The sequence below is a fragment of the Apis dorsata genome, unplaced genomic scaffold, assembly GCF_000469605.1.
Source record: "Apis dorsata unplaced genomic scaffold, Apis dorsata 1.3 scaffold_194, whole genome shotgun sequence".
Taxonomy (NCBI): domain Eukaryota; kingdom Metazoa; phylum Arthropoda; class Insecta; order Hymenoptera; family Apidae; genus Apis; species Apis dorsata.
In genome coordinates, this window is record NW_006263478.1 from 1,864,283 (window position 1) to 1,877,445 (window position 13,163).

The 13,163-nt window shown below is 31.7% G+C and overlaps 1 protein-coding gene across 1 annotated transcript in view; it reads left to right on the forward strand.

Annotated features, from left to right (window-relative positions):
• Window positions 1–13,163, forward strand: part of LOC102679861 (1-phosphatidylinositol 4,5-bisphosphate phosphodiesterase epsilon-1-like) — a 103,590-nt gene that overhangs the window by 78,075 nt on the left and 12,352 nt on the right. The window contains exons 9-11 of the mRNA XM_031509945.1: window positions 7,538–7,765; window positions 8,285–8,512; window positions 13,029–13,163. Coding sequence (XP_031365805.1) covers window positions 7,538–7,765; window positions 8,285–8,512; window positions 13,029–13,163 — 591 coding nt within the window. The remainder of the gene's footprint in view (window positions 1–7,537; window positions 7,766–8,284; window positions 8,513–13,028) is intronic.

Genomic DNA, 13,163 nt, shown 5'->3' on the forward strand with positions numbered 1-13,163 from the left:
TCGGTTTCCGCGTTTTTATCGAATTTATTGTTTTAAGAAAAGAGTGATTCGCGCAGCAAATTTTTTTTTTTTATAAAAATAAAACGAAAAACGCGATAAAATGATAAACAAAGTAAATTATTGAAGATTATTATAAAATTACTTTCCATTAAATAACATCATCTTTAAAGTATCTATCAAGTATTTCTCTTAACTTCTCCTACGTTTCTAACTACGAGAAAAAGAAAAAAAAAAAAAGAGGAAAAGGAAAAAAAAAAGCTTCAAATCCCAATACATCTCCCCAAACAGATCAGTATCAGTCCAATATCAATTCAGCACCAATTCAATACCAGTTCGGTATTGGACCTAGCTCAATTCTGTTCCAATTCAAACTCGGTTCCATCCCAGTTCCGATTCCGTTCTAGATCAAACTGTGTTTCAACCTAAGTCAATTCTAAGCCCCATATCACGCGATATCTGTATTCAACCCAACTGTCTGAACCACTTATCTTCACAACTATCTCTCTCTCTCTCTTTCCTCCCCTTCCAAAACTAATTCCAAATATGTTCCTCATAATTATCATTTATCTTCAAAAAAAGAAAAAGAAAATTATCATTTTCAATATCGTTATATATCGTCCCAACAATGGAAACAGCAATAAATTCTTCTCTCCTCCTTCTCCTTTCCTCTTTCTCACAGTTAGCTTTATATCTCCTTAAAGAAAATATAATAATAAAATTATCAACAATTTCGTTGCGTAAACAAGAAAAAATAAAGAAGGAAAAAAGAAGAGCATCGATGATACGTGAGTTGTTGGATCGTTTTCCCTGTTCAAATGCATTGAGGAACGCGGAGAGAAAAAGAGGGAGGGGACGATCCATGGAGATCGAATGATTTCACGGCGAGGTTACACGTGCGATTTGGCGGCCGGCCAAGGAACTTCCTCGATAAAATCCGTACGTATCCTGCCGGAAGCGTCGAGCCGTGGAATACATGAACAAGGAGGGCAAAGCTCGAGAAGGAGGAGGGGAGGAAAAGAAAAAGAAAGAGAAAGAGGGAAATACTCAAATTAAGCAACCCTTTGCTTTCGTTTCGCCACTTTGGGGCGAAAAAACACCGATACGAATCGATGTGTAACCGATGAAACCGAAGAATGAGAGTTCTTTTTGCCATGTTTCTCGGATTCTGGTCTTCGATCAAACGGCTAGAAACTGAAAACGTATTGTATTCGTACGAACGATGCAGCTCTCGATTTAATACAAGTCCTTTTGTAAAAAGATGTCTCTAACAAAGTTTTAATATTTCGTTATTGCTTGTGTATATCTTTATTCTTAAGTCCATTTAAAAATTATCGTTCCTCGCATTGAACCTCTTCAACGATTTGCGAATAAGGAAAATTGTTATTGGTGCGTTTGGAAGAAAGTGAAAGTGCTTGTTGAGAACGATACTGCAATTGGGATAATTCCAAGTAGGGTTTAGCAGTTTCTAATAATATTTATGGTAAAATAAGGAAAAATTAATACGAAGTTCAGTTAGAAATTAGGTTGGTTAATATCTATAATAGTTGGAATGTTTGTACAAACATTCACATACTCGAGAGAATATTGAATTATCGTATCGATAAGATGATTCGTATAGATGAAATTCGTACGAAAATATTTTTTCAAATTTTATTGTAAACACGTTCTCGTAGAATCACGTTATTCAGAATCAGTATAGTATAGAATTTAGCACGATTCTACCATAAAGTCTTCGATGTATGAATAATTCTTGTAGCAAAGTTATTCATCCGTAACGATGAATTTAACAAGCGAATCGACAAGCGATAGATAATAATAATAATGATAATAATTAAACGACGAATAACTCGATGATGATGGCTTTACGTAAATTTACATAATTAGAATTTTTGATTTAAAGATATCTCGTATATATCGTAAATCAATCTGAAGTAATCTTTCGCATCAGAGAAACGTTCAAAGGAAGGATTTGCACAAGTGATCAAGCAATGTCAAAGATATTACTTTGACTCTTTTGTGGAGCATGATTTTTTTTTGTGAGTTGGTTGAAAAAAAGAGGCGACACAATGGTCTTTATGCTGTACGATTTCGTTCGTTTGGCACAAGTATTTGGAAGGACTCGATGCTGGACAAAGAACGGAGTGACTATGTTGAACGAAAGAATTTCAGTATTATTGGCTTGGTGTATTGCCCCTACTTTTCAAATGTAATACATTCATTATAAATTATAATTCTACTTTTTTTTTTCATTACTCTTCTACTGCCATCAATGAAATGATTAATCAATTTTCATATTTTAAAATTAAAAAAATATTTCATCCTATTAATAATATATGTATATATGTATATAAATATATTTTCTACTTATTGATTATTCATCGATTGAGAAATTTATTCGTTAATTAACGTATAATAATATCAATTACTTATTCAATTTATTCAAGCTACGTCTTCCCAGAATTTTAATTAATCCCTTAATTATACACGTATACAATAAAAGCACGAGATTGTATTTTCTATTGTGATTCATTTTTACAAAGATGGAGTCGTGAAGGAAAAAAGAAATGGAAAGAGAAGGAAACGTAGCGATAAGGTTAGGGGTTTCTATCGGCCTCCAGCAGCAACGATGGTTGTAGGCCGGCGGAAACTACTTGCTCTTGTCGCTAACGATCGTCGGCCCGAAAGATCCACACTTCGTGATTCAGACTTCGTTGAATATTTTAACATACGTAATATTCACGTAATTAAGAAGGACTTGTTACGTTTTTTTTTTTTATATATATATATAGTTACATACACCTTTGTTAGTCGCATTAATTATTAAAAAAAAAAATAGTAATAATTATAGGTACGTATACATGTACAACAAACAATAACGTTATCGTATAATTGTATATCATTCTTTCTGTATTCAATTGTAATAGTGTAATAGCGAATTGAATAAAAATTTTTCTTTTGAAAAATGGTTCTTTTGAAAAGTTTTAAAAAAATTTGCGCGCATTTAAAAATAAGATACATTTTTATACAAGATGTAATTTATCTTAAGGATGATTTAGTTTGGATTTATATAAGGAGTACGAGTACGTATAATTTATCACAGCGTTGGAGGGTAGTGAAACAGATCCACCGGAAGAAATATTTCGACCCGTGACAAATTAATAAGATTAAAATCCTTTGTATTTTAAATAAAAAATATATAGTTGAGAGAAAGGAGTACAGTTTTTTTATAGAATATATAACATCGTGACATCGTTAATTAATATTTCGTATAAAGAAACGTATAATAAAATGTTATAACGAAGAAACGATTACCTTTCTGAATGTGTGAACGATATCGATGGGAAATCTTCATCTGTCATAATTTCCTATTGGTCGAAATTTACGAGAAAAGTTGTTCAACCCGAAAAAATCCGATTTCAAAGAAACTTTGAATGTATTTAGAGCATAATGAAGTACGAAAGAACGATTTTTTTCCCGATAAAAAATCACTTCGAGCGAGAAAAGTAAAATCAACCCCTAAATTTTTCATTCGCGTCCCTTTCTCGTTTTTTTTTTTTACACGAAATAAAAAAAATTTTAAACGTAAAATATACTTAATTTTTCGTTCAAATTTCTTTCAACGAACAATTATCTTTATTACTTTTTTTAGAAATATTTTATCTTTATTGTAAAATAAATATATCACAATTCAAGTAATTCTGATTCATTACCTCGTTTTGATTTAAAATACTGTAAACGTAGCACAATCGATCCTTATATATCAACAATCGTTCCTCGAATTATGCAAATACATCAGTTCTATTGATATTTACGATTTGCATAATTCATAAATACGAATGGAACGGCTCGATATGCTATCACGGCATATAAGAGAACTCGTTTGTGAAATACTTTGGAAATGGAATTTCGACCGTTAAGACGCACGAAACCACAAAGCAGTTAAAACGAAAACGTTGATAAATTCGTCCAACGATAAAGGCGTTTTATGCGTTTTATTTTAAAACAATAAAACGCGTTTTATCTCGAATATATCCACAGCGCGTAAAAATACGGGTTTGTCTTTGTGACAAGTGAGACAATGTTCTAATTCGAGCCATTGACCCGCTGTTCGCGATGCTCTTTTTCTTACGTTCAAACCGAAATAAAGCTTGGCCAGGCGTATTCGTCACGTTAGGTGGATCCTTTTCGCGAGCGAGCAATTCTTTGTGGAAAAGTGACGAGGAACGTTTTTTTAAAAAAAAAGAAAAGATCTTGTTTTAGAGATCGCAACGATCGTGATCGTTTACGATTATTATCACGATAATTGATTTATGAGATATGAAAGTTTGAAATAAAATGAAACGAGATTTTATTTTATTTTTATTTCGAGTAAATAATCTGAACATGAATGTTCAAAGTTTATTAACCATCTCGCTATGGGAAAAAATGAGATCAAATTAATTAGGGAGACTTGATTTTATTTTTTATTTCAATAAGTAATTTAGAAATAAATTTATAATATTGATCTCCTATATATAATAAGAGTGAAAGTTTTTATTAGCATCTCTTTTGAAGATTAAAATTTAAAAAAAAATTGTGTAAAATTATTACTTCTTTTCATGATATAATAATTGTACGGTATTGCGATTAATTTTAGATTAAATATAAAATTGGTCTTAAAACTGGATTTAAGTGGAAGAACTTTTTCTCAATATAGTCACAGCAAGTGTCATTTATCTTGACAAAATATATCTACTCGTCGTTACGTAAACATCGTAAAATTCGATCGCGACAAGAACCAAGACCAAGAAGCTGGATTCTCAGTTTCAACAAAAATCTTAATTCTTTCGACAAAGAGCTTTGTCAACTCGAAAGAATATCGAACAAGAGTTATAAATTTAGGGTCTAGGAGATATTCCAAGATACACCCCCAAGTACGTGTCATAATTCTGCTGACGAATTCGAGTTTTGTTAACGTTTTTAACATGCTTGCTTGCGTTATTTCCCTCGATTTTATTATTTTCTTTTTTTTTTCAGATTCCCTTCTCTTTCGTAAAAAAAGAAATTTTTATCGTGCCTCGATAATTCAATAATTTTATCGTTCAAATATAAGTAGAATACACCTTTTGATTGAATTTATCTTAATTCCAAATGTGAAGGAGATGAATCGATGAATTTCGATCTTATGCTAAGCATTTCACTTCGGGAATTTGCATCTATTAAATTGTGTACAATAGCTATTATCGTGTATCGACGTCAGCAATAACTCGAGACGTTATCGAGAATTTATCTTTAGAAAGTCAGAATTGCAAGATGATTAAGTTTGGGCAAAACACGTAAACAAAGTAATTATTCGTATATAATTCATCGCGTATGAAATTCAAAATTATCACACGTGAATGAAATTTTTTTATAATCTTCATCTTCAATTTCAATTTTGAAGCAAAATGATTCGCTAGAAACAAATCAATTTTTGCTCTAATTAAGTTACTTTCAAGCACATCGTTAAACGCGCGTATGTAATATGTAATAAACAAGATTATATCTTATCTATTATTTCTTAAAATTATTATCGATCATATCACATATTATTGAAACATTTGCGCTCATATTTGTATTTTAGCTCGTAAAATTTATATATTATATTTTATAAATTTACGTATGAAACATGATTTTATAAAAATTCGTTCAAATTGATTAAAGTGTATAATTTATAATTTTATAAAATATATTCATAATGTTAGTATCGAATTATTATTGTAAAATGAAATATCCCAAGCTGTTTTCTCTGGAAATATTACAGTTTCTCTTTCAAATTAAATGGAGAAAGTTTTTCTAGAACGACTACTTTTTATTTGAACAGCTATTATCAAACTTAATAACATTTATTTGAAATATTCCTTTTGGTTTCCCATATCATAAAATTATAATGAAAAAATAGTTTTAAAAGATTTTATTATAATATTATAGATTTAATTATAATATTATATTTGTAAAAGCGTAGAAAAATGTTGGAATAATATTTTAGAGTGGAAATTATTTTATTGAATTTTCGAAATAACATTTCTTAAAATACTTTGTCCAAATATGTTTTAAATATTTTTTTTATCTTATCTACGTCATTACGATTATTTTTTATTTATAAAATATTTATCACTACGTATCGATCTAAAAATAGAATCTAAAAATAGAAAGAAATATGTGAATGAAATAAATTTTGATAAAATAAATTTTTTTTTTTAAAGATTATTTCTCTGATTAATATCCTCTGATTAAATGAAGAAACTCGCGTTTTTATGTTAAAAGAAGTTTCTTTTTATGTCGAGTATCTTTGGCTGGTGGCCAGATACCAGATTCCCTAGAATTAAATAGAAAAAACGTAATGTCTCCATATAATTTATACTTTTACTTAAAGCAATGTTTTTTTGTAAAAAAATTTTGAAAGAATGAAATTGAAAACGATTTTTTATCCTTTATAAAAGCAAATATAATATTATTGGACAAATATCGCGATTCTCTCTTTCACAGAAAAGTTAAAAAAAAAAAAAAATATCAAATAATTTCTATCCAACTCTAACGTTGTAATAAATACATTGAATTAAAATTTTCAAAGCTTTTAATCAAAGACGAAATAGAAACTTTAAATATAACTTTACAGCCATTATTTGCAATAGTTATCGTTTAAATTTTATTCCTCTCGAAATCAATTCTCCGATCGCGTTAAAAATAAAAAACGAAACTTTCATCGCAACATTTCGAAATTCTGTCACTTCGAAAATTTCTATCGAATAGAATTCATCTATTCGCGAGGCAAATACCTTTGACGAAATTCAACGTATAAACTGTGCATCGGTAGGTGGTGGCCTACTAATAGTACAGTGGACTTTAATGGGTCAAATTGATGAAATTTTGATCGACGTTTGACAGAGAGTACGTATACTCGCGTGTACACGTTTATCTACGCAAAAATATCCTTTCTCGAGTCACCGCACGGATATTGCTTTACATACGCGTAACATTTACGAAAGCAATATAAAACAAATTAAGAAATTAAATAATATAAAACAAATTAAAAGAAATTACAATTTATAATACGATAAAAAATAGAACAAAAATCTTGAATCACTTTTGAATATGCATGATATACAATGATGTGCGAAGGTGTGCGCGCGATATCAGTCTTGAATCAGTACTGAAAGATTTATAGCTCGAGTAACCTTTGATTTGTCTGAACATCAGATATGGAGAGATAAAGAAAGTTTTTTATCGTTTGAAAAATTTATATAAACTAATTCTAAAATTTGAAATATGCGAATCAGAAAAATTCTTTTGATTGATAAAATTTTATTTCAATCCATCTTTCAATAATCGTAGTCAGGAGCTGAATCAATCAATTTTACTTTTTAAAAAATTCTTTTGCGGTGAAATGATATATGATTTTCAATTTTTTTTTTTTTTTTAATAAAGAAAATACAAATGGAATTGATCGATTTGATCTTCGTATGATCGATTAGAATTTTGTAACGAGAGACAAATAAGAATAAATTTTTCCATCCAGTCTCAGTACGCAGAATGCAAGGACAACCGCGAATCACCACGCAGAAGCAGCAAGGATGTCGAGTCCGAAAACATGTCATCCTCGGGGCAAACCACGAAGATCGCTATCGACACTAGCACGGAATCATCCACGGAATGGAATACGAGGAATAGTTCCTTGAGGAAAATAGAGAACATCCCGATCCGTGACACGGGCTCTGTCCTCGAGAAAATCGGCGAATTTCATAAGGTAAAATTGATATCAACAATTAATTCCTTTCACTTTAATTCTAGCAACAAGCACCCTCTTTTAAGTAAAAATATCTGTATTGAATATTTTCAACGATAGAAACTTGAATAAAAAAAACACACAATTTTGTTAACATTTAATTTTACAAATTTCAACAAAAATAATTGAATATACTGTCTTCTATTGTCGAGATACACTTATGATTCTTTTAGAGCGTTCTTTTATTACCAGCTATCGGGTCGTTCGTTTCCTTTATTTTTGCTTTATTGTTAAGAAAGAAGCAATAAGAAAGGAGTTAAAATTTTACGACCACTCCTTGTCAATCGCAGTGTATAATACAATTGTAATATCCAGTAAAAAAAAGAAAATTTATTAATATTAAACGAACATTCCCTTGAAACGTTCGATACCAGAAATGATTCAGAACGCTGTACGTACACTTATATCGAAGTCCTTAGATTGAATGGCGGAAAAATATTTCGAGATCCTCATGAATTTACGATATTTCCTTATATTCAGCATCAACATGCTCGAGGCAGAGACGCGACAACTGGTTCGCTCCATCGCACTCTGAGCATTCACACCACTGCAATTGAGCAGACTTACATGGCCGAGGAATGTGACGAGAACGACTATCATTTCGATCTCGATTCCTACAAACCGGTACAGCCAATCACGATCGACCATGGGGTCGCCTTATTTCCTGTCGCCGCACCCCACACAGGAATGGATCTGCATCTATTGCAGGTAAACATGCAATTTACAGGTCTCGTTACAGATGCCGTGTAATTTGTCTCTCTGACGTTCTTCCTCCTTTCTTCTCCTCTGCCCCTCTTTTGCGTATCGTGTGATTCGCATGATAAAGTAGTGGCGATAATAATATGTGATTCGATCGCTAATTCAATTTCCGATTTCTATTTCATGGAATGTGTGCGTTTTCTAGAAATATTTCTTTTTTACACTGTAATGCATAATTGTTTCTGCATTTGAATTGCTAGTTTGTGATTATATTTTTTCGTTATATGCAACACGTTTGTATCGTAAAGTATATTTTTTTTTTTTATTGAGAAAATATAAATTTCTCTAGATAAAAGTGATAACAAGTAAATAAAAATTTGTTCGTTATTGTTAATTGTTAATGTATTCGTGTTTTAATTATATATTTATATATCTGCGACACAAACATGGAATTCAGTAGGAAATAAAATTATTATTTAATGGAACTTTGTTTGATTGGAGTAATGTTAATTAATGTAAATTACTACTGGTAAAGGAATATGTAATATCTGGTTAGACGAAATCGCGAACAAAGGATCGTGACCTATTTTCGGATGAAACATGGATTTAATCCACGACCACTTGTTATCTTCGAATTAACAAAAATTAACAAAAAATTTTTATATTAAATGGAATAAAGATTTTGTATGTATTTATATAATAGAGGATCAGAATAATAATATATTAAAATTTTCATATTCCTGGTCGATACGAGGATATTCAAAAATATTAAAGTTCACAAAAGAAAATTTCTAACTAGGATATCCATTAAATAAAACACGATTCATTAGAATGGGAACGATTCTAAAATTCCGGCCATTTATGCGCGTCACATGTGTATACGGATGCAACCATCGTGTATATAAATCTTGAAAAGAAGAGCACACAACCGAGACACGACCTTACCCTCTTACAGACGATTTCGAAATATTAATATTCCAACGTCCAGCTACTTTGTAGTTACTGGACGTGGTGCAGGGCCAAAATAAAAGACGTCGTCAGCGCGGTTTTCCTGCGTTTCAAAAGGATTTCAAAGGGACTGACTTTACCGTGCTAGCTCAGGTACACTTCGTGGAAATTCGCGAGAAAGAAAGACAGAGAGAGAGAGAGAGAGAGAGAGAGAGATCGTGCAGCAAGTAAGAAATGAAAAGGATTAAAGAAAGAAGTTAGAGAGCGGAACCGGGTCACTCGTCCGAAACGTCTTTTTCTCAATTATTTACTCGTAGAAATCTCGAAAACAAAGAATCGATAATTTCGTAATGAAAGAGGAAAACTTGTACTCTAAGAAAATAAAGAGAGAATTCAAACGAAGAATCGATATAAAGTTTCATTCTATTAAATTTACCAAAAAAAAAAAAACGACGGAATAATTCAATAATTATCCACTCACTACTTTTCGTATCTCTCTTACATAATAACTTTCTCATCGTATTATTATTTAAATAATACTCTTTGAATTGCGTAAATCAATTTCTAAATTTACTTTACTTTACTCGTCTTCGTCGCGAAAAAGAAAAATATAGTCCAAAAGTCAAGCTTGAATTCCGATGAATAAATTAACACGCGTAATACGATAATTAAACACATCGAAACGAAGGTACGCGTTAAAACGAGTGTCTCTTAACCGTCATCTCTCGTAGCCATCTTTATTCCGAATAAGAGCGAAAGCGCCACCTGTGAAACTCCATTAGGAGGAAGCAGGCGAACGATTTCCCATACGGCCGACATCGCATAACATTCATCGTTGAGTGTTTCACCACTCTGCTAGGAGCCGATTAATCTATCCATACCTACGGCAAAGATAAATAATTTCAACGCTTCCCTCCTCGCCACGCTTTTACAAGTGATCGCTTGGATTGCACTTATGGCCGACCACCGTATAAACGTTGGTTGTTCCAAGTGCATTAGAAGTTCCATCAGCCTATTATAAACACAGCCGTGGCCGATGCCGATTTTCCCGCGAGTACGACTCGGTGCGCCGCAACTGCGCCCGATACGATCCCGCTAAAAACGATCTTAATAGCCAGAGATTATACCCGATGGAATTGCGTGGCGAGATTTTCGCGGCTATCTTTTCGTTACGTTCTTCTTCCACGGGTTTTAATGAAATCTCGATGAATAATTTAAGATGCCGGCTTAAGGATTAACTTCTCGTTCGCGAGATATCATTGCCGAGATAAATGCGACGATAAGATGTGAGGAAAAATTGATGAGCTCGTGAGAGAAGGATTTTTAACGATTTCTTGTCTTTTCTTTTTTATAGATAGTTGATACACAGCGTGATATTTTTAATTTTTATTGGAGATATTTCGATTCTTTCCTTCGATGAATTTAATTGAATATGCGTATATGGAAAATTTTTGGATTAGATTAAAGTTAATTAAGTGAAAAAAAAATATGATCTTGTCGAGTTTTTTTTCTTTATCATATTTTTTGTAATAACCGTATGAAATTTTATAGTGAAATTTGAAGTATTTTAAAAATATAAGGGATTTGAAACAGGTGTATATGTAAATAAGTTTGTTTGTTGAAATTGCTTGTCAATTTATATGCATATACACACCCATATTGTGTGTATCTTTTTCATCACTATCAGAGTTATCTTTCGTAAAATTTCTATAAAAATTTTCTTAAAAAGAAAAAGAAAAAAACAAATATTACTTCGAAATAAACGTTTACAAATTTTTCGTTGATTCCACTATTGATTATAATCCAGTAATTTCCAATAAATTTTTTAATAATTTTATATTTTATACATCTATCCAAACGATAATAAAAAAATTTGTTCAGCAATCAAAAATCAAATTTCTCACCTGTTCTACGCATCTATCTTTATCGACACGAAATTGGAATAAAAATATTTAAACAAACATTTGCTCGGAATTATGAATAAATGTGTGTCTAACGATATATCCGGAAAAGATTTATCCATTTATTCTCCCTCTTTGCATCGGAAACAGCGTCCCGATATTTTTCGATTTAAACTTACAATTAGATATTGGGATCGGCCTCTGATTACAATTCCATCGTGCAATACAGGTTAAAGGAAAGCAAGTTAGGAACGGTTTCATGCAAATGTTCATTTAATCTTCAATAAACTCGGTTTCGATCTCGGTTGCCCAAAGGCGTATTCTTTGCTAAAGGTCTTAGCCTCTGGTAACGAACGAACTGAGCGTTTACAAACACGCGTATAAAATAGTGGATGATTTTAAAGGGATGTACACTTTAGAAATGAAATTAACATAAGTTTTGTACAAGTTTAACGATTGTTCAAAAAGAAATATCATATAATCAGTGTCCCTCCAATCAAGATGTACTTCAATCTTCGATATTCTTCGACGTTTAAGTAGCCATGTATTCTTTTTCTTCTATTTCCACTTTTTGATTTAATTGTGCTCAATCAATTGATGCAAATTTTAACTTCTTTATGAATGTGATCGTTCTCGTTTTAAGAGCATCTGAAAGAAACGAAAGAAAAAAAATAATCTGGGTCGATATATTCCTTTTAATTTAACGAAAGAGGGTTTAACTTGGAGAAAGGAATTATTCATAGTGGAAGTATGTATTAGTATGTTCACTATTTTTTTCTTTTTTTTTATCTCTTTTTCTTTACACCAAAGCTCGTGATCCTCGAAACAAGATAGAAACAAGATATCTTAAGAAAGAATGTGATGTACACGCAATTTTTATATGCATGCAGAGTATATAGGTATAAAGTGAAGAGTCTCTTCTGATGTAAAATCATAAAAAAAAAAAATGTGCGTGAAAGGAAAGAATATAGTGGAAGTACATCGGACATCAAGTGCATTTCATGTATTCAAGTATCATAAACTAGCATCGTATAAAAAAGTCAAAGTGCATTTATCAACTCTTTCTCCTATATTCTTCGTATAGAAAGAAGGAAAAAGAAAATTTTTACAAATTAAACCAAGCATTAAATTAAACATAATTATTTCCCTCTTTCCTTTTCAATTTTTTTTTTTTTATATATATTAATCCAATTTATCTAATCACATTTAAATAGATAATTACAGGATAAACAATTGCAAAAATAATACGTAACCCTATCTTCTTTTCTCAATTCTTGAATACGAGTCGGGAGCGATCATCTCGATAATAAAATTAACATTTGGACATTGAAAATTATTCCCGAACACTCGACACTAAAGTGTCCACTCGGCGAAAAATATTCCCCGGTGAGCAACTCTCCAAACTTCTCTCTCTCAAACCTAGGAATGTAATCACAGTTTCTAATAGTTTCGAGAACAACCCTCGAGAGCTCCACTTTAACATGTACACACCGCCTTAAGAATATAATCACAGTTTCTAATACTTTCGAGGACAACGCTCAAAGAGACCTCTATACGTTTAAATATATCTTAAAAATACGTACATAAAACTGTTCCATTCTTTTCACAAATTTCTCTCATCCACATTTCGTGTGTAAAAACCTGTATATATAACATGAGAAAAAAAATTCGGTTAGGTGTTGCATCACGGGACGACGTTGGTGCACTGGGACTGCGAGGGCGGCGCCACGAGGACGGCGTTGGTTTTCGCGCGGGTGGATCGTGCCTGCGGCACCTTCGTCTGGGAGAAACCGCCGTGGAGCCCGTTGAAG